General features: G+C 41.2%; 1 protein-coding gene across 17 annotated transcripts in view; it reads right to left on the bottom strand.

The window, feature by feature from the left end:
• The window catches only part of PTPRT (protein tyrosine phosphatase receptor type T), a 605,850-nt gene that overhangs the window by 151,416 nt on the left and 430,818 nt on the right, over window positions 1–23,616 (bottom strand). For all 17 annotated transcript variants that reach the window (XM_083746111.1, XM_083746125.1, XM_083746113.1 and 14 more), the window contains exons 8-9: window positions 19,097–19,393; window positions 18,690–18,799 (exon numbers count right to left, since the gene is read on the bottom strand). In XM_083746111.1, coding sequence (XP_083602237.1) covers window positions 18,690–18,799; window positions 19,097–19,393 — 407 coding nt within the window. The remainder of the gene's footprint in view (window positions 1–18,689; window positions 18,800–19,096; window positions 19,394–23,616) is intronic.

The raw sequence follows: 23,616 nt of genomic DNA, 5'->3' as shown, positions 1-23,616 counted from the left end.
CCCACGAGGTAATTTAGAGGCTGAGATGGGAGTAATCAGCCTCCCAAATTCTTCCCGGTGGAAGGGAAGATGCAGTCTCATCCACAGATGCCCAACAAACCACCCTCAAGTTCGTAAAGAAGGAGGGGGTGAGGGCACAGGATGGAAAGCCCTCGAGGGAGTTCGAATCTCCTATAAAATTGACAGCTACCTTGTAACAAGTGCAGTAGATACTCACATGTGGCTAGATCTTCGTTTGCACGTGTATAATACATGAAAAGGCAGGTATGTATATCACATTCACATAAGCAACACCTTGCCTGTTAAATACTGAAATAAATGAAAGAGTTTAGCCCCAAAGCAACAATAGTCAAAAAGCTGCCTGGTGCCTTAAAGTTCAAAAATAAGCATGTCAAAGGAACATACAAAACTGAAGCAAGGCCATGTGAAACTCACCATAAATATCAGGCAGGGTTGTTACTTTGCAATACCACTTTGGGTATCCAACCTACACCATTCTAAACCATAACGATTACATAAAGGTAAAGGTACCCCTGCCCGTACGGGCCAGTAGTGTCCGACTCTAGGGTTGTGCGCTCATCTCACTTATGAGGCCGGGAGCCTAGCGCTGTCCGCAGACACTTCCGGGCCACGTGGTCAGCGTGACGAAGCTGCTCTGGCAAGCCAGCACCAGCACAGCACACGGAAACGCCGTTTACCTTCCGGCTATAAAGCGGTACTTATTTATCTACTTGCGCTTAGGGGTGCTTTCGAACTGCTAGGTGGGCAGGAGCTGGGACTGAAAGACGGGAGCTCACCCTGCCGCGGGGATTCGAACCGCCGACCATACGATTGGCAAGTCCTAGGCACTGAGGTTTTACCCACAGCGCCACCCACGTCCATTTAACCGTTACATACACAATAACAACACCCTCAACTGATTTTTGACTGCAAAACCATTACACACCAGCTAAAGAGGGGCAATGCTAAAGCAGGCTTCCTTAGCCTGTAGCCCTTCAGATGCTTTGAACTACAGTTTTTGTTTTATTATGTATTTTGTGTTTTGTATTTTTATGTTGTGAGCCTCCCTGTGATCTTCAGAAGAAGAGTGGCGTTCAAATTTATTAAATAAAAATAAAATACTTCCAATCAGCCCCTGCCAGAACAGCCATATTAGCAGGGGTTGATGGGAGCTGTAATCCAAAACATCTGGAAGAAACCAGGTTGGGAAAGCTGTGCTGAAGTATAGTGAACAGATAAAAATCCTATAGCCTTTGTCCGCAAGAATAAAAGATGACCTAATATCAGCAAAGCATGCAATTTACTGTACAAAAATAAATCAGAACTGGGATAAGAGATCACTTATACAGTAGTTGCTTTTTCCTCTGACATTTTGTTTTATTGCAGCTACATTTTCAAGCTGAAAGATTGAGGAAACAATGCAAGCAACTAGAAGGAAATGTCAATGAAAGGACATTTCTTGGTAGGAATAGGAATGATAGGGCTTCAAAGAGTTGCTGGAGTGTGTTTTGATTGCTGTACAAACTTCTTATTTTACAAGATAAAACAACTTTCGCTTCTTGGATATTGAAATGTCTTTTTTCTGGAGAAGTTATTATATGAAACGGCATTTATTGGTATTTCAATATCGAAGATGCACCTTCAAGTCTTCTTTGAACATTACTAGCCATGTAATTAGTTTCTACTAAAAAAATATTCTGCATTGCATTTAAAACATGGATCACTGATGACTGGGATGAGTAAGTACTACATATTCTGAATGGTTTCATAAGAAGTGGCAAGAAATGTGGCAGAATTTTTTTCCTGCATTCCTGGCCATTGTGAAGGAATGCACTGTAGATCCTACTAAGGTGAAGATATATTTCATTCAGTAGGGAGTTGGCGACATCCAACCATATTCCTCTGATGAATGAATACTGCCTGAATTAGTGGGGGCTTCAGTCAGAGGAATGGAGAAGGAAGTCAAATTCCCCATATTCATTCTCTGCACCCAGCAGCACCTATCGCTGTCTCAAACCCTACTCCAAGAGATGAGGGACCCTTTGGAACAATGCAGGAAATGGCTCAGTGTGCTGACAGCCCCCACTGGATCACAGATCCTTCTGTCACTGGAGGGACAGCATGTGATACAAACTAATCTGTTTAGGAATATTCAAGTCATTCAGCTTAACTCAATTTCTATGAACATATTTTCCCTCTATATCACGACATCAGATTATGTACATCACCCTACGCCTAACAATAATACCTTGACATGGCAAAGATGCACAATAAATTCTGTATCAATCCTATGATCCTACCGATTATCTTCAGACTTTGCTTGTTTAAGGCTAACTCACAGTTTGTGATACACTCTTTCATTTCATGCAGGAAAAGGGGTCTACGTAGAAAAGTTAGAACCTTGAAACGTTATGGGAATCTTTTACCAACTGATAAGCATCGAAAGACTTAGTTGAAAGCCATCATACAAGGAACCACTGTTTTTCTTCTGGGGGTACTGATTGGTACATCTTTTTTCTAGAAGGAAAACACTGGTTAAATGTGTGGCATTTACTGTAACAACTTTATGATGAGTACCAGCACCATTTTTTCTAGAAGAAAAGCCCTTCCCAGTGACACAGAGAAAGCCCTATACATCATACACTCTAATTCTGATCTGTGCTGAGAGACCAATGCCAATGAGGACTAGTGGTTACAGGGCTAGGTATGAATGTGAACCAACATGATATAATCCTTGCCCAGCCATGAAGCTTCATGGGCAGTTCTGGATAAATCACTACCTCTCCCAGCCTTAGCTAGTCATTTGCTTTAAGAATAAGAAAGTGAAAAGTATAATACATTAGGCAAATATAAGACTATGCACATTTTAGGAATTTCTGAATACGTAGTTTTACACCTTACGTACTACACTTTTAGACCATTTTATACATATGGTTAGGATACATTATATGTTCCAAGGCATCTATACCTGAATAAATATTATTAACACCCTACAATACATTTATTGCTACTCCACTTAGAGGTAGAAGTTTTAAGACTAAAACATATCCTTATGGTTTCTGACTACAAATAATTCCAGAGAATAATTCTAATAAGCCAACACTAAAATAAACATAAACCATGAATGTAACATTTATAGTTTGCGAACCTGAGCGTGACATCAATTCAGGTTCCATAAACATGTCTAATAAAAAAGATTATTTTAAAGATATACTTTCCCTAGACGTGACACATTTTTAACATTAATTAAAGCATGAACATACTCACTTTCATCCCATGTCCTGTTTCTGCTACTATAAAAGCTGCAATCTTTTATTTATTATTAAAAGAGACATTTTAAATGGACATTTTTTAAATAAACAAGCAAATTGTGTTTGCTTATTTTATTTTTAAAGTGTACTTTTGTCCCAGCAGGGAAGCAACTACAGTGGTACCTCTAGATACGAACGGGATCTGTTCCGGAGCTCCGTTTGCATCTACAGGTAAACGTAACTAGTGACGGCACGTCTGCGCACGGGCACGTTGCTATTTGCCACTTCTGCGCATGCGCATGTCGTCATTTTGAGCATCTGCGCAAGCGCAAGTGGCGAAACCCAGAAGCAACACGCTCCATTACTTCCGGGTTGCCGGAGAGCGCAACTCGAACGTGCTCAACTCGAAGCGTATTCAACCCGAGGTATGACTGTAGTTACTACAGCTCTAAGCTGGTGAAGTGGAAGGCCCCTGTCCTAGTGTCTCTCCTGCCCTACCTCCCCATTTGGAAACATAACACTGACTACTAATGACCTGAAGAACTGCCACTGTTAACGCCATACGGTGGTACCTTGGGTTAAGTACTTAATTTGTTCCGGAGGTCCGTACTTAACCTGAAACTGTTCTTAACCTGAAGTACCACTTTAGCTAATGGGGCCTCCTGCTGCTGCTGTGCCTCCAAAACAGAGATTTCTGTTCTCATCCTGAAGCTAAGTTCTTAACCTGAAGCACTATTTCTGAGTTAGCGGAGTCTGTAACCTGAAGCGTATGTAACCAGAAGCGTATGTAACCTGAGGTACCACTGTACTTGTAAAGCAGGTGCCACTATGAAGGAAATGCCCTTTTGTGTGGAAAAGGAACCTCTGCTGCCTCCTAATCACTTCCAGTAAGCCAAAATGGGAGTTAGAATAATACTCATTTATGTTCCATTCCTCATTTTCTGATCTGATTCATTTAAGACTGCAATGTTGATATAAAACTGAACGTCTTCTTCACAGTACAAGGTATCTGGCATGTTGCAACAAAAAGAGTTAACTCCAGGGCCTTTTGTGTATAGCACAAATGCTGTCAAACGGAAGGCACTATTCCTTCATCTAAATATTTATCCAGGGACATGTCTACCGGGATGACACTGGACAAGCAAAACAGTCACAACCTTAGTGAGGAGCTCTGCCACATCGAATCTTAACTTTTCATTACAAAAATGAGCACTTTTCAAGGCACTGCCAAGGCAGAATGGGCTTACAGCAGACTGCAATGTGTTTAGCTGCTGGCAATATTTATAAGCAATAATTTTTAGAAGCGAAAATGATTTGCAGCAGTGAAGCCAGAGAGTGGTATGTTGTTAAATGCAGTACTGAGCACAACAGCTCTACATTGGCTAAAATGCAAAATCTCTAAGGCCAGAAGCTAAAGAAAATGGGAATAGCAAAGCACTTTTTGATTGCACACACCCACACTTTTATATGCATGCCCTACAAAATCACTGGATTTCCTAGATAAACTGAAAGGAAAAACAATAACATTTTGTTGAGTTTCTCATTAGACCCCATCTCACCCAAGCGATACTACTTCTAATAAGAGTATTTTTAACACACCCTGCACCCATTTTCTATATTGATGTTTCTTCTCTTGCACAGAAAAGCAATATATTTTATGTTGACGTACACCAGATCAACAGCCTTTTGATGTGGACTTGTTGTCAATTTTCTGAGTTTTATAATACTCAAAAATATTAATGGTTGTATGTCTGTTTTGTTTTTTAAAATGAATATATCTTCATTAATTTTTAATGTACCAATTAAAAATGAAACAAAACGCAAGATATGCAAAGGTATGTGGTTTTGGTTTTTTTTAAAAAATACTTTATTATATTCTTTTCATTTACTTTAAAAAGAGTATAAACTGCCTTATAGAAAAGCAACACACGTTTGAAATATTTCAAATGTAGTAGCAGCTGGTGGTGCTGCTCTGCAGATTTTGCAACAGTAGCATCAATGCTGCTTTGTTAGATGGGATGTAGCAGGAATTCATAGCTGTCAACTTTTCCCTTTTCTTGCGAGGAATCCTATTCAGAATAAGGGAATTTCCCTTTAAAAAAGGGAAACGTTGACAGCTACGGGCAGGATGGCAGCAAGGTCGAGTCTGTGTGGCAGTGCTGGAATGGGCTCACTGGCACCTTGCCCCACCACACCCTACCATGCCAGCTGCTTCCAATTAAACCCCCTGTTGAAGCTTCTCCCCAGTTGTTTAGGAAAAGATACTTGGTTTTTGCCCCCTGGATGGAAAGCCAAATTGGGTGGTGATTTTGAGTTAAAATATCAAGATAATAAAGGGTTAATCAGCCTCTGACTCCATCATTCATAGAATCATAGAATCATAGAGTTGGAAGAGGCCACAAGGGCCATCAGGTCCAACCCCCTGCCAAGCAGGAAACACCATCAGAGTACTCCTGACATATGGTTGTCAAGCCTCTGCTTAAAGACCTCCAAAGAAGGAGAAGAAGTGGCAAAAAGCGATGTGCCCGTGCACAGACGTGCCATCGCTAGTTACGTTTACCTGTAGATGCAAACGGAGCTCCGGAACAGATCCCGTTCGTACCACACTCCTTGGCAGCAAATTCCACTGTCAAACAGCTCTTACTGTCAGGAAGTTCTTCCTAATGTTTAGGTGGAATCTTCTTTCTTGTAGTTTGGATCCATTGCTCCGTGTCCGCTTCTCTGGAGCAGCACCCATGATCCACCCATGAACACCACTTCCTTTGGATTCTATTTCATTAAAAAGGGGGGGGCAGGGAACTACACAGAGATGTCATGTAACATCTAATTTAGAACCGGCTTGTGGGCTATTTCATTGAAAACATTTTCATAGCTTATTTGGATACCTTGGTGTGTGGCTTTTGGGGGGTATTTTTGTTTTTGCAGAAAAGACTTATGGCCTGAAAGGCTATAAGCCACACCTCCAGAGGGATGATAATAGCAGATGACATAAGGCAGTGTCTTCTTTTGCCGGAATCCATTCACTTTCCATTTTACACTCCTCTAATTCATGCTAGGGGTTGCTGAGGCAAACACTCCTGGGGCCCTGGCTAATACACATGGATGCTTCATTGGGCTGGATATACACAATAAACCTGCAGCCTTCTTGGCCTCCCCACTTCTCCCAATATCCTCTGCAGGCGTAAGAAACATTTGCAGCTAACTAGACACTTCTAAAAAATGCTTCCCAAGCCTCTAAAATATTGGTTTCCAACTAAGCTGTTATGCTTTTGAAAGCATCAAAAAAAAAAAAAACCTTATACTTTCCTTGCTAGAGATTTTAAACTGTTATCATTATCCCATTATCCTTATTGTTCCTTAAAGAAACCACAAGCTGCTAAATGAAAAGTAACCACTTGAAAAACAAACAAACCCCAGGCTTTTTTATTTTTTGCTTACAAGAAAAGATAGCAGTTCATCAATATGACTTATTGTGGACAATAAAATAACACACATTTGCTGTAGGGGATTTTGTGGTCCAGGCAGGCTTTTTGTAAAAGTGTATAATGTTTTCTTTATTTAAAACCTCTCAACAAAATAAGCTAAGAGAAGCAACACCTTCCTTCTTGGCACAGCCATATTGCTGCTGGGATTACGCGAGTTAAACCAGTAGTAAGTACGGTAACTGGGGGCTTCCTAAAAACTCTTTTTATAAGCAGTCTTCTTGGCACTTGATTACCATGACAGAGGAAGCTAGGAGTCTAAGAAACTCTGCTGACAGGAGAGCAGACCTTTGCCGATGGCGAAACAGAATGAGTTCCTACAGTTCCCAAATCAGTGTGATTTATAGCCCAAGGCTATGCCTCATTATTTCTGCCTAGCCAAGGTCGTTAGAACATCATGCATTAGTAGTGAAATGGGCTTGCTGATTCCCTTGCCAACACTGCTGTGGTGCAGTAGCCAAGATGTCTAATCTTCATGGGAAACAAGTGAGCAAGCATTTCCTTGGTGATTCCCCCCCCCCAAAAAAAAAAAACACACACCACACACAGTAGCTGTGTACTAGTGGTTATTTTAAAATCAAATAACAGGGACAGTATAAATATAATTTTCTTTGGTAAAGCTAGGGATTAGGAGATGTCCACATCAATAACATAAAAAAATTATGGACAACTAAATTGAAAGAAAGCTTGGATTTTGTGAAGTACAAATAAATTATTGTGACTTCTTATCTAAGCAGCTAACTGGGTAAATATGATATCTCCATATTATTTTAACAGGATGATTATGTCATATTGTAATATGATCAGAGGTATCTAATTATATCAGTAATATTAAGATTTGGTTGCCTAAGGAAGGTAGGCAACCATTCTATCCTAATTTCAGGCAGTCATTTCATCCTAATTCCAACCCCAAAGTAGATTACATCACATCTCAAAGATTAGCTCACATAATCTAAAATACAGAATAGGAACAAAGTCAACTATACCAAAGTATCTTGGGGGCAAAGCTGTGTATGGGGTCTAATTTATTTAAAGGTTGGTCCAGAATAACACTGAATTTTAGACAAAACCTGAACTTTTTTGTGGGGAGGGTAATTTCAAAATACAGTGGTACCTCAGGTTACATACACTTCAGGTTACATACGCTTCAGGTTACAGACTCCGCTAACCCAGAAATAGTGCTTCAGGTTAAGAACTTTGCTTCAGGATGAGAACAAAATTTGTGCTCCGACAGCGCGGCAGCAGCAGGAGGCCCCATTAGCTAAAGTGGTGCTTCAGGTTAAGAACAGTTTCAGGTTAAGTATGGACCTCCAGAACGAATTAAGTACTTAACCTGAGGTACCACTGTATTATCATTTCAATTGCAATCTGTACATGACTGTATCCACCCACCTTATCCACCCACCTACAATTTTCATGCTCCTCTTGAAATTCATGGATTGGGGGAGAAGATCCATTTACTGCAGCTAGATTCAGGTAGGTAGCTGTGTTGGTCTGACGCATCACCTTAGAGACCAACTAAGCTTTCGTGTGCATGCATACTTCTTCAGATACACATAAGCTTATACCAAGAACAAACTTAGTTGGTCTCTAAGGTACTACCAGACAATTTATTTATTGATTATTTATTTATTTAATACTTTACTGCAGCTAGGCATACATCAGGAGGCTATGTGGCAGGATGGTGACAGTATTAAGATTGTTATGTTTTAACCTTCTTGCAACCTCAAACCATGATTACTTTCTGAAAATAAAACTATTCAGTCCAAGTCTGTGGGTGAGACATCTCTGGCACTGACGAAGACACCCTGGCTTAAACATGTCATGGAAGCTGCCAAGTGTGGGTGCCAAGAATCTTGGCTGCCAAGTGTGGGTGACTGAGTAAGCTGCACTGGGGTGTAGAATGGTGACCAGAGGGTACCACAAGAGGAAAGAGAAGTCCTAAAGGAATCCAAGAAGCTGGAGATCATGTAGAGAGGAACTTTTGTTGTGTTAATGTGTCACTGTGCTATTATCTGCTTTGGTGGATTGCTCTGAATGTTGCCAATTGCTGTACTGTTTTCTGCTGCATAGCTGTGTAAATCTGTCACTTTTGCTAAATGGAGGGTCAGTGTTATAGATTTGGGAAGGCACCCCCTTACCTCTAGAAATTTATAAATGGTGGGATTTTGATTATTTGGGATGTGAAGGTTGAAAAACAAGCTGCAGAGGAATTTCTGGGCAAGCCTATGCAAAATGACTCAGCCAAGCTAGGGCCATTAAGAAACACTAGAGGGCCACTGAGGATCATTGGCAATGCAACAGAACTGTGTGTCCCCCCCCCCCCCCTGCTCTGAGATGCAAAGAGAGATTGGGGGTTTGGAAGGTTGCCAAGGTGTGACGTGACAGAAAAAGATTCTTGAGCAAGTGTTGCTGGGAAGAAGAAGGAAAGAAGGAATTCCGGGGTCCATCTTGGGCTGGTTGGCTGCAGGTTGGATGGGAGACATGCCTTTGAATCTGGGGCTGCACTGCTGCGGAGTAAAGACCCTCTTGAAATGACCATGCTGTAAGATCTCAACTCCCTCCATAAAGACTGAAGGTGGTAGGTGAACAAACCATATTTCTTAAGGCTATGACAGTCTCTGCCATGTCTCAATCCTGCAAAGAACCATAGACCCAGGGTGAGTGCCTGAAACCCTTTGGAATCTTGCTCCAGCTTGGTAGAGAGGGGGGTGGCACCCAATTTTTCTACAATACTAATGAAGACAATGAGGTATGGTGTGCCTCTCATCCATAGCTAATTGCCACCTTTCCCCCCAAACTGGGACCACAGTGTATTGTTCATAATCCACTGTATTTTCTGGGTTCTTGCCGTCTTACTCATGCTTCCCTGAAAATGGTGTTTTATTCATTGGCTATAAATAAAGCTAAATGGAGCAACGTAAACGTAAAGTGGGAAAATGAAGTGGATAACAAAGCAACCGTGAGCTCTACTGTGATGTATACAGACCATTAAGGATTTCATTAGGTTTACTAAAAGGTCATTAGTGATAAAATATATATTATTTTTTATTTTACCTACTTCCCAAACATTATAGTCAATTCTGCTTCCCAAGCTCTGTAACCCATTGACATTAATTAGAAAGCTATATATTAGAGAAGCAATTTTAATGAGCTGTTATTTCAAATGGCTTTATTGGAGAACAGCATTGTTCAGTTTAATAGCACATAAAATGACAACTATAGAAATTGCTTTGATAAGATTAAAGCATCTAGAGGTTATTCAATCTCCTGTACTGTACCCCTCTCAGTCCTTGGGGCTAAGAATATTTTGCTATAATACACATACAACTTGCTGTGCCAGCGCTTCCTGTGAACTGTATAAGTTTTTTTTCTTTAAAAAAAAAAAAGGCTCCTTGGAAAAGCACAGAGAATACCGCATCTGTAAATTGTTTTACAGTACTGCAGGAATGCATGTAGAAAAAGCGAAACCAAAAAATGCTCTTAAATATGGGCCCATGTTTCTAGTGTGTTAGAAATTAAGGGTGTACAACAACAACAAAGTCACCTTGGTGCCTGTCTGGTTGCCTCAGATTGCTGCACCTGGGCCTGACATCACACTGTGCCTTGCTCTTAAGGTGGTGCTTTGTCTGATTTTCCAAAGTCAGGTGACTTTCCTGTTGAATATAACATCCCCACCCCCACTCAGGGGCGGAGGAAGGAGGGGTGGTGGGGGCGGACTGCCCCAGGTGTCTTCGCTGAGGGGGGTGACATTTGGCACGCCACCCACCTGCGACTCCCAAGCCTACCCCGAGCCATAGTTTTGACAGCTGGGGGAGGCTTGGGAGTTGCAGGCGGGCGGTGCGCTAAATGTCACCACCCTCAGCGAAGACAACCGGGGCCATCCGCCCCACCCCCACCCCCTTCCTCCACCCCTGAGCTATCCCGTGCCTGGGAGGGCAGGGTGCCCCAGCACCCTCAGGAGTGCGCCTACCCTGGGCAGCGCGGGCATAAGCTCTGCTACTGCCCCCACTCTGCCCTGCCCCTGCCACCATACAAGTACTATCACGCTAACTCAAGATAGGCAAATTCGGCTGTCCAGATGTTTTGGGACTACAACCCCCATCATCCCTAGCTAACAGGACCAGTGGTCAGGGATGATGGGAATTGTAGTCTCAAAACATCTGGAGGGCCAAATTTGCCTATGCTTGCTCTAACTCAAAGGGTATGACAGTAATATCCATAATAATTACTCCAGGCTGGGGTGACATCTTTAGGTGACATTATTTTGGTAGTCTTTAGAAAGGTTTTTTTTTAAGGGGCAGTGCTTTAGCCTTCAGACTGCCTCAATGTGCCTTTAATCATATTTCTTGCAGAATTTTATGTACCTCCCCATCCCTATGTAGAACTCAAATGGGCCAGACTTCAGTGGGTTCATCCATCTCTATGCCGGGGAGACAGTGAATCGAGAACATTTCCCCCTGACGTTTTCCTTTCTGTGCGCAGATAACTTTTTAGTAGGCAGAACATTCAGTCATGCACTTGCCCATCTCCAGTCTACAGTGGTACAATCCAGATTAGTTTCACTTTGCACTGCTTCAGCAATTCAATAAAAAAAAAATGGATAAGAAGAGCTTTTGGCCATACTCCTGAACTGGAGGAAGCCAAGACAATTTGGAGAAGCAGCAAAATGTTTCCAGAAGGAGGTTAACAAACCTAGTATGCAGAATTCCACAATGCATCAGCAACAGGAGAGATCACTCTGGAATGTGCCTGATTCTAAATATCCTGAAGAAATGATCCACATAATGCTTTTAATCCTCTCTCTCCTTTCATCTTTTTGCTGTAAATGGTACACAGCATCTGAAGCTACTGCAGTATTTAGAATTTACAGATAAGTTTATTTTAGAGCTGTTTTGGGACTGAATACCCAACATTTGTTCCCTATTACCTTGGATCAGGGTGAACCAGGACTGGCGTGAGGGTAACTTGGAGCTTGGTGGAGCCAGTTTAAACTGATTCTGCAATGGAGCCCATAAGGTAACCATTTCCCAAGTAAAGACAGGCACGTTCCCTTATGATGCTCCTCAGGGTTTGTTCCAGGATTTGCTCTACAGAGCCCCTTTCCTCTTTCTCATCCCATAGTTATGGCTGGGTGCTTACAGAAACAGGCCTGGGATTTTTATTTCAATTGTTGAGAAGTTATCTTCACATAACTGAATGTGTGTCCTGGACTGGCTTTTAAAAAACAAAAACTGAAGTGTGATTTTTTAAATTTATTTTTCACTCTGGGAGGATTCTCAGTTTTCCTTTCTGCTCAGTAGAATGTGGATTGTTCACCACATTGTTGAAAGGCAAATAATGAAGCAATCAGATAATTGCTTTGTTGTAGAAACCAATTTTCCACCACTTTGGTAGTGGTGGTGGGATTCTGGACTGCATTTTGGTGGAGCCCAGGTAACCATTTCATTGTGATTTTGTTTGCCTTCCCTCCATATCTATGAAGAATATCACCTTGATATTACTATTGCTTCCTGCCCCCCCCCCGTACAATTAAGCCAATTGCTCAACACCCAAATCAGTTCTTTTTCCCTTTAAAAAGTGCATTATTTGCTAAATTGAGGATGAAGAATATTGAGCCAAAGTAGTTTGACTGAAGAAATAATACCATGCTTTCTAGTCTTTGTTCCATTTTAGAGTAGTGATGGTGTCCTAATGCAAAGTTGGAGATGTTGTATTGTTTTAAAAATAACATTATTTATATTCCCCCAAATTTGCCTCTTGGGAAGATTATAAACTCTTAAGAACCAATTCTTCTTCTCTACTGGTGGTGGTGGTGGGGATTTTTTATAAATAAGGAACTGCAAGAAATCTAGTACACATTCCATCTAGCCTGAAGGACAAAAGTGGAGATGGGGATCCTTTCTGGCTTGTATGAATCCCAGAGGTATTCTAGAAGCCTGCATTTAAATGCAAGCTAAAATACATACCAGTAACTACAAACTCCTTTTGACTGAGATAGAAGCAGAAATGCTTTAAAATGAATCCCAACTCTTTCCCCTTGAAAACATTAGACATTCTACTAGATTCATCTAATTACAATTGCAGAATTGTTATGAACGCAATAAGAAGGAAAACCAGAAAGAAGGTTAAGTTCAGATATAGGATAGGCACATATTCCCCCCCCCACACGTGTTTAAATAGTGCCAAGGCTTAATTGATTCTTAAAAATTCATTCATTCCCCCCCCCCCAATGTGTGGTATCTTTAAATTACCATAATTTGACATGTGTGACACAAGTAGATTAACTGAGAAAGTCACATATCAATAGCTTGCTTCACTCATATGACATTTGAGTGATACTACAGGATTTTAAGGATGTGTGAAGGTTAACAAGAGGATGCAGGGAGCATGATCTGATGACACATCAGCTGTGGCACAACCTATGCCTCTACCCCTGATGTAGCATCTTAAGAACATAAGAAGATCCTGATTTATGGATCCCACTGCCAGTGCTGGACCCCCCACCCACCCTCTTTTTGTCAACTGCATTATTGATACCCTAATTCCACTCCTACCTGCTTGCCTTAATTGCCTCTTCTCTTCTGCTAACTAGGTATTCTGGGAAAGATGGACAGAAGAATGCTTGCATTACTCCAGATTGTCACAGTGACTTTAAAAAAAAGGATTTCAAATTTATTTTTATTTTAAAAAAACAAAGAACACTAGTTTTTAGAACACAGCTCAAGATACCATGAAAACCTGTGAAAATCTGTGTCCCCTTTAAAACTTCCCTCCATCATACACACACACACACACACACACACACACACACACACACACACACACATATATACATACACATACAGACACATGGCACAGAAATGCAGACGGCTGTGGCTACAAGGCTTACAAATTTATGGTTAGGGTAAATATCATCATCATCTTCAATAAGTTCCACATAATTGTATTTACAAATTCAGGACAATGACATTAATGCTGCAGGAGTGCCCTCATCATGCAGTCTACATCATTCAGAGTGATGCCTCTTAGGCATTTTGAACGTTTGACTCATAGGAGGGAAGCTTTCAGAAGAATAGAGAAACCTTAATGAACTGTATTAGGTGTGCCATTCACATCTAGATAGGAAATGGACTTAATGGAGCATCCATATAATGCTTCTCAACACACACACACACACACACACACACACACACACACACACACCTTTCCTAATACATCACTCTGCTGGGGTTCAGAGCTTGTGTCTTTGCCCCACCACCATTGCAGATGCTTAAAGGATCAGACTTAAAGTATCCATTCTGCACCATTTTAAACATTTATTTATTTGCAAAAGCTACACTGCCTATCGGATACATAGTTTAAACATTTGCACAGGCATGCCTGCAATCATTCCACATTGCTACATCAAGTGTCTCTCTTTAGCTCTGTCACCTATCAGTCTTCTTTCCTGACTGATTTTAAAATGCATCTGTGATCTCTCTTTTTTCTTGTAACCCATGTCTCCGTCTGCTCAACATCCTCTAGTCATCACATCCACAGTCATCTGCCTGCCTGCCTTGAATAGTTAGCTACCTGCCACTTTGGAATAGATTCTGTCTGCGTTCTGAGGGTGTACATTCTGTGTGATGTGTGTTATAACCCCTTTCTGCCTGGATTCAATGAATCACTGGAAAAAGTGGAACTCAACATTTTAAAACCACTTTCTTAATCAGCAAGGCTGTAGTTTTGATTTATTAAACACTGCAAATAGTGTTTGTGTGAAGAATACACCACACTGCAGCAAGGGAGTCATAAAAGTCTCATCGGGGACATTGGAAGTATAAAGTGTTTTACACTTTTAGGTAGTTATTTATGAACTAAAGTCAGGTGCAAGGAACCTCTGGCCCTCCAAATGTTGCTGAACTACAACTCCAATCAACCCCAGCAACCATGATCAATGGCCAGGGGTGATAGGAGTTGTAGTTCAGTAACATCTGGAGGGCCAAAGCTTTCCCGTATCTGACTAAAGTTATCATGACTTTACTTCGGCTTGGAGGTTGATGCTGGCAACTTCCTTCTCACCGTTGGTCTGCATGTGCTAGCCATAACAGTGTTCTATATCCTAAGAAGTCTTATTAGGGGTGTGAAGATAGTTAGGCTTTTAGATCTGCAGGTTGTTAACATAATGATCTCCTTGATGGCTTTTTGGTCCCTTCGGGCACTCATGGCTCTATTTAGCTATACAGTATCTGGATGTACAGTGGTACCTCAGGTTACATACGCTTCAGGTTACATACGCTTCAGGTTACAGACTCCGCTAACCCAGAAATAGTGCTTCAGGTGGTTAAGAACTTTGCTTCAGGATGAGAACAGAAATCGTGCAGTGGCAGTGCAGTGGCAGCAGGAGGCCCCATTAGCTAAAGTGGTGCTTAAGGTTAAGAACAGTTTCAGGTTAAGAACGGACCTCCGGAACGAATTAAGTACTTAACCCGAGGTACCACTGTATAGAGTCTGTAAGGTCAGCCGTTGTTATTGATTGACTGAATGAATCAACATTATGGCAAGGATATAATAACTTGCAAACTAAAACTGCTGGCCAAGACAGCTTGTATTTGAAGCACTGGGACAGATGTTATGGTGGCAGCCTGTCTAGGTAAGCATAGCATTCCAACTTTTGCCAGAAAGACTCAAGGCTATCACAAGGCATTTTACTGCCTGAGGCAAAGGAGAAGGTAGTCCTCACTCAATTTACGGAAGTCAAACTAAACTGAGAGCTGAATCTTATGTCAACATCAGTTATGAGACAGCAGGTTAGATTATTATTATACAAATTTATAGACTGTTTGACAACATAAGACCATCAAAGTGGTATACAAAATAAAAACAGAACAGAACACACAAACAAAAGTTCTAAAAATTATAAAATCCACTCAACAAACTCTTTTTAAAAAAACCAATAAAACCATCCACACAAACTCCAAAAACAACCAAGCCGAGTGCAACTCTGGGGCGTATGATATTTTCAGCAGTTCTGTATCTGAGAAGTGGGTGAGATACTTCCTTAGATATCCTTGTCCCTGGCTTAAGAAGCACAGTGCACACAGCACACACATATCTCTGCTCCAACATAGGTCAGGGACTCAAGAAAAATGACCAAGGGAGCAGAGAGTGCTACACACCTGTCCCCCTCCCCAACCACCAGCACCCATCATGATAGATGCCTGCATCATTCTGCCTAATGAAAGGACCAGTCCTGGAAAGAACAAGCCACCAACTTTTGTGGGTCATGGACTTTATGGTTCCACTAGCATCTAGAAGCTAAAATATTGGGGGTATTTCAGTCTGGGTTCCCTTACCTGCCCCAAATGACAGGATTCTTGATAAATATCAGCAGTAGCTTCCCCTCTTCCAAATCTTCCATTCTGATGTATTTTGCTTCTCCTGGTTGTCAAATGATGAACGAACTTCACGGGAGTGACCACTTCACTTCACCACACCACATGAAAATCTGCCCAATACAGCTTTATCCTAAGCATATATATTTAGAAGGTAGTTTTCAGTAGGATTTACTTCTAGGTAAGTGTAAGTGCCAGGGGAAAAGAAATGCTCATTCATTAAGGACACAACTCTGCACACTATAGGGTCACCACCATGACCCTACAGTGTACTATTTAATTGCTCGTTTTTTAAAAAAAAACACAACCAATTTATAATCATAATTATGCAGCTATGCAATTACCCTAAAAATAAAATAAAATGAAGTAATTAAAGAGACCGCCAGAAAACAGGAAATGCCTCTTTAAATAGGTGATATCAGTAATGTCATGCCTGGGACTGAAGGGCAAAGCAAAGGGGGAAATGGAGGGGAGATGAGTTTCATGATGACCTAGGTCCCTTGCTCCCCCACCTGAAATCCAGTAAGAGATGAATTTCCTCTCCACACATTCACAGTTGTTAAACCACAGATTTCTTCCCCTTGCAGCCACAACATGGCTTTAATTATCAATTTCTTGTTTCCTGGTGGTGGATTCTTTCTAACTTATTTATTTGCAGTGTGGGAAGTTTCTTGTTCATTCATTTATTATTAATTTGGCCATAATTGCATGATTTATTTTTAAAATTGTGTGTGTGTGTATACACACACACACACACACAGGAAAAATCTCCAAATCACTGCGGACCAACAGATCTGAAGTAGAGCCTGAACCAATTTTGTGGTCAGTGCACATTCTCAGCCATCTCATCTGGATGCTCTATAACAAGCTGAATGAATAAATGATGACCATTATCAATTAAACACTTTTATGTGGAATCAACCAAGATGATTTTTATGATGCATCACCCCCACTCTATATCTGTTCAGTCGGATAAGTAACTTCAGGAGTGGGAAAACCCTTCCAGTGTTCTGTACCTGCAGGCAGTGTAAATGGCAAACTGTCTCTAAAAAAATTACAAGGTGTTATATTTTTCATTGTAACTGATGCTCTTTTATTTTCATAGTAACTCACAAGATCATACAGATTCCAGAAAACAGTTTCCACTGAGGTAAGATTCAGTGTGCAGCTTATTATCTGTCTTCACGTTCTGGGATCTGCAACACACCTGTCACGCCAAACAGTGAAACAAAACAGTATTGTCTTAATTCATTTGCAAACCATTTCCCATGTACCAATCTGCCATGTGCCTCAGCTGCAATGTTCAACACTAATGCCTCATGTAGCTGAGGATTTCCTTTGCCCAGACATTGCGAGGAAGAACAAATTGTGGAAGCCTTTTAGTGACATGTGCAAACATCCACCAGAGACTCAACTGAAACTATTCAACTCAATTTCTTACTTTGACCCAAACCACTTTCGAAAATCATGTTTCCAGATGTGAGAGGCTCAGCACATTAACCTTGCTGCAAACAGCCAGCCCTCTGCCATCTGTTTTTACAGCACAGACAACCGGTAGAATTGCTACAGTCATAGAAGTGGTTGAAATGAGACACAACAGGCAAGATCGTATTCTACCTTAAAAGATTTTTTTTTTCAGTGCATCAAATGGGCCTTTCAAGAAAATTATAGGCAGGAAACTAGATGGAATTTTAGTATTCACATTTAATCCCTTGCTGCTGTCATACAGAGTTCAGGACCTAAGTTTTGTACAAGAGTTCATGAACTTCATTTGGTTACCTTGTCAACACTGCTGATTTTTCACTTCCTCTATTTTATATTGGTAATGATCGCCCCACTCTTGAGCACACAGGACTCTCAGAGTGGATTAAAATTAAAGTAATAATGATATCCTGCCCACAGGCAACCCCATCCCCCCCCCCCAGTTCTCTGCTATGGCCATTATCCATTATGATGTGGATAATGATCCCAAAAGACTATTATTTCACTTAACAGAAAAGCTCAAGGAAATCTGTATGCAGGCCAAGAGTACATATTGTAAGGACTGTGGGTTGCTTCAAACCTAGAAAGGATTTCTACCAACAACAACTCAACTCATATGAAAAGAGGATATTTGTTTTTCCCTAGAGAACAAAAGGAATTACAGTGAGAAGTAAAATGACTAGATGCAGTCTGCAGGCCCTAAGATTCCCAGCAGTTATTAGCAAATACATTGTCATATAGCAAATGCCAGACAGTGAACAGAGAAGGTGCAAGGTGGATGCCATTATCTATGAACCCACATCAGAAGATGACCACCAACTAGTGGACATGAGACAATATCAACCGCACAGATTTAAGTATAAATGCACTTGCACATGCAATGCAGCAAAACTACTCATGTGGTGCTAATTATACCTGCAAATAAGACAGCCCCTAGGCCTCTTCTATTCCAAAGTTTTAGTCTGCAGTATTTTTCATAGATTTTTCTTCCCAACACCAGGCCTTGGGACACACAGCCAGCACCTAAAAGGCATCTACGCCACATTCACCACAGGTGGAAGTACATCTTGCATCATCTAACAATCAATTCCCCTTACCTCATAGAGTGTAATTATTCCATTAGTCTCATTTGGTGGCTTCCACTGAACATAGATCTTTTCTTCAAAAGGTCCACCCTGAATCGATTCAAGGGGAACAGGTCCAGGAACTAGGAAGGACATGAGAAAAAGCAGTTATTGTTTACAATACTTATAGCTTCTTCTTCTAAAATTTCCACCCACAAGAAAGGAGTATTCAGAATTGCTCAGGTCATCTACTTAAACAGGGCATTCAGGTTAGTTACAAGATTGTGATATAAATATTTATTGTTATTATATATTTTTTTATTGCCTTCCTTGCATTTTGTGGCTGTCTATGTGTGTGCACGTGTACACAATGATAGTCACAACTTGTGTTTTCAACTACTTTAACATTTTAAGTCATTAGCGCTTTCTTTTTTCCTTACCATCCTCCTCAGTTTGAACTACCAGCTCTTCACTCTCCATCTTGCCCTCTGGGTTTGAAAGAGCCAACCTCAGTCGGATAGTCATGAATGGTCGCAGTCCCCGCAAAGTATAGTGTGATGACGTCTGAATTAGTTCCTCCGCCTCATATTTCTGCTGGTTGAACACATACTGGTAATGGACTGTAAGGTTATAGCTGTGGCAACGAGTCACAGCATATCCGAAGGGCTCCCACTGCAAGGTCAGCTGCCGAGATCGGATGTCAACAACCTCCACATTCTGTGGACCATGTACAGGATCTGTGGAGCAAGCACATGGTCTTTAGGTAAGTAGGCATCCAACAGGTACACCTTTCTCTCTTCTCATATGTTAAGTTTGCTGGTAGAAATACGTTAAGTTTACTTAAATAAATAAGAGTTGTTCTATTTAAGTTCTTGATGAAAAACTCAGTTATTTTGGTCAGAGAGACAATTAATCATAGGGAAGAAAAGCTGAAGGACTCATAGGATGGGATTGTCTGGGTCAACGAATGGTCAATAATGTCACTTATTATATTTTTGTACCACAGAAGTTTCCATTTGAATTTCTTCGTCAGGGATCAAAATGCCTTGGGTACTCTCAGGGGAATCATGAATTCATATTATAAAAAGGTTTAATGTACAAAAATCTCAAAGCAGTGTACAAAATAATAAAAAGCAAACAATGCGTAATGAAACAACACTAGCATATGTGGTGATCACACAGGGTCCCCGGACGTTTGACGGTCTATTGATCCCTGTGCCACCACTGTGCTCGCTTCCCCATTGCCACCAACCCGTTACTCTTGGGTAACACTGAGTCCAGACAGTTGTTAAAATTAAACCAAATAAACAAGTTTATTTTATAAGCATTTACAAAGCGTGTTCTCACTAGCAGAGAGCACGTGTTGCGGTTGGGGAACAGACCACCATCATGACTAGGCATATTTGGTGGGAACCCCAGCCTTAAAAGGGTTAATTAGGTTGCTGGGGATTTTTGAGTGTTGCCAATTTGGAGGAGGGGTCAGAGGTTATAAATATAGGAGCCAGAGGTTAGGACGGCCTCTTGGTCGTTTGCAACGGATCACCCGCCCCCCCTCCCTTTTATAGGGTGGTTCTTTGGTTTATTGACCTTGCTATGCCTGTCATGGGGTCGTTCGCCTTTGAGCGGGGGCCTGGTAGGAATTTTGCCATTTGGCTGATTGGCTGGTGCCATTTGGTTTTTGCCTACTGCGTAGCAAATCGTCACAACTTGTAAGGTTGGCGGTTAGGCATTGGTTAATTGGTTCTTGGAGGGGTAAGTGCCTACCCCTCCAAATGATGCTGAAAGGGAATTCCGTTAAAGGAATCCAGGGGCTTGCCATTCTTTCGTCCTTGTCCGTGGAGCCGGACTTGGGCCGTGCAAGCCCCACCGGAACATGAGGGTGAGAGGTGTTGGACTGGTTCCCAGCCTCATTTCTCCCCAATATTTGTTTCCCATGCTGGCTTCTGGTGGTGCCCAGAAGTGCCAGCTCTGTCCTTGGGGGGCAAGGACAGATAGTCAAACCAATGCCTAAGCAACCACTCACATTTGATGTATTTGAATAAAGTTGTGGCCAAAATTATGCCAAAAACCTTAAACAAAAATTAACGTGTGATGTGTGAATTTTTGGGGGGTGGTACTGTGGAACTCAACACGCAAGTATGGTTTGTCAGATAATTTTCTAGTCAGTTTCTTAACCATAGATTATTTACTGGCCTATACCTTCCTAATACCTTCTGACTGTTTATCTCAACTGTTTGACTGACTCCTCTTAACAGATTCTCTCACTCTCTCACATCAGACTAACCCAACCCACAGACTTATCCTCCCTCTCTCTTCTCTAACTCCAGACTGACTTCTTAAAAACTCTAATTCTAACTCCTCCCCTTGGGTTCCTATAGGTAAGTCATTTTACAATTAGTTAACCCTTTCCTTATGAACCCAGTATGATGCCACACACCTAGGAGGGCAAACGCCACAGCATAAAGCAAAATTTCATACCTGCACCATGACCAGTAACTAATATCACTAGTATGAAGATGCAGAAAATTTTTAATACCAGAAATGTATTTTTAACTTCATAACACTCCTATGGTTTCTACAACAGTGTGTGCAAAATGCTTTGAACAAATGACAATGACCATGTATTATTATTATTTTATTTATACAGCAAGAAAAAAGAAAAAAATGACCATGTAATGTGTTGCTTGACTCATTCCATAAAGCTTATGCAGACATATCATCTGCAGACATATTAGCACAGTGAATCTTCTTCAGTTCTTATAACATCTTGTTGTTTGGATTAGGTAAATAGTTTCCTTCCAGCACTAACGTGCATTAAGAATGTTTGGTGTACACTAACAGGGCTACTGAACTCATTTAAATAGATGTCCTGGTGCTTTTCAGCCACCGTTCTTGTATGGAAGTAATTTAGAAGAGAAAAGTATTACAAGGAGACAAAATTGCATTCTCTTTGGCTTTTTGTGACCTCTGCAAAATGTAACCTGGTCATAATTTACTCAGATTTGCTGCCTCATTATGCATCCAAGTCACAATGCATGTTCATGTGGTGAACAGAAAGCCAACAATATATGGGATTCCTTTCATAAGATCAACAAATGGAGCTTGCTTTGTAGCAGCTGAAGCCCCGTGCAGAAGATAAATGCTCTTTATGTGTGTGTGTTAAGGATTATCTCCACTGGATTTGCTCCATGCCTGACTGCCATCACTGGATGTGAGATCTGTAGAAAAGCCAACACACATTCAGCCCAAATAGTGCCAGATTTACGTATAAGCTAAACAAGCTATAACTTAGGGCCCCACTCTCTTGCCCCCCCCCCCAATATGTTGTTGTTTAGTCGTTTAGTCGTGTCCGACTCTTCATGACCCCATGGACCAGAGCACACCAGGCACTCCTGTCTTCCACTGCCTCCCGCAGTTTGGTCAAACTCATGTTGGTAGCTTCGAGAACACTGTCCAACCATCTCGTCCTCTGTCGTCCCCTTCTCCTAGTGCCCTCCATCTTTCCCAGCATCAGGGTCTTTTCCAGGGAGTCCTCTCTTCTCATGAGGCGGCTAAAGTATTGGAGCCTCAGCTTCAGGATCTGTCCTTCCAGTGAGCACTCAGGGCTGATTTCCTTAAGGATGGATAGGATTGATCTTCTTGCAGTCCATGGGACTCTCAAGAGTCTCCTCCAGCACCATAATTCCAAACCATCAATTCTTCGGCGATCAGCCTTCTTTATGGTCCAGCTCACACTTCCATACATCACTACTGAGAAAACCATAGCTTGAACTATGCGGACCTTTGTCGGCAAGGTGATGTCTCTGCTTTTTAAGATGCTGTCTAGGTTTGTCATCGCTTTTCTCCCCAGAAGCAGGGGTCTTTTAATTTTGTGGCTGCTGTCACCATCTGAGGTGATCATGGAGACCAAGAAAGTAAAATCTCTTACTACCTCCATTTCTATTTGCCCCTTCTATTTGCCAGGAGGTGATGGGACCAGTGGCCATGATCTTTTTTTGATGTTGAGCTTCAGACCATATTTTGCGCTCTCCTCTTCTAATTCTAATTCTAATTCTAATTCTAAGCGGCTTATTTCTAACATGCTTTGAATTGCATTACCTGTTGTTTCTGTCTTCTATTAGAAAGAAAGCATGCAAGCTTTCGCCGTATGACCCCAACAGCCCATATTTGCATATCTTAACTTTTTGAACATTAAAGTGTGTGTTGTTCTTGAAAGGCTCTCAAAGCAGCTTACAAAAATAAGATGCACCTGTTCCTCAGGCTCACAATATAAAGATCCTTGGCACATGAGGAAAAAGGAATGGGAGAGAAGAGGAGAAAGCAAATTCCAGCACACGCCAGTGTTCATGGTAGTTTGTGGCTGTGTTGCACTTCAGAGGAGCAGTCCCTTCCCAGAAGCACTCTTCATCCCCAAATCATATCCATATATCTAGGTTAGGAAGACAGGGCAACTCTTGCCACCCAGTTCTTCCTGAGAGAGCTGGCTTGTGACCAGCTAAAATCATCACAGGAAGGGTCTTGTTACCTTCATCCCTTGCAGATGTAAGTGGTGGTACATTATTATGAATGCAATAATATACAATATTACTGTGTGCATTTCGATACTGTGTACAGTAAAACTCAAATACTGTATTCACCAACTGTTCACCATGAGAGCACATATGAACATGCATAATATCGTGATACATTATATATAATTTCCACTCATAATTCCTCTGTTTCTCATAACTCTTCTACTGACATCAGGCTGGTGCCATCACTGTACTCTTTTTGGCACCTACTTAAAGCATTTTTGTTAAAGCATACCTATCTGGACATGTAGAAGTTAAATGTGTTTAAATCTGACTTTAGCTTATTGTATAAGTTTAATGAGTTTTGAATGTTTTTAAATGCCCACTTTTAACTGTTTTTACTGATAATTTTAAAGAGTTTCTTTTTCCAAACCTGTTTGAGGTGTTAC

This window comes from Podarcis gaigeae, assembly GCF_964106915.1.
Source record: "Podarcis gaigeae genome assembly, chromosome: 6".
NCBI lineage: Eukaryota > Metazoa > Chordata > Lepidosauria > Squamata > Lacertidae > Podarcis > Podarcis gaigeae.
This window is presented reverse-complemented; position numbering and strand designations above follow the sequence as displayed.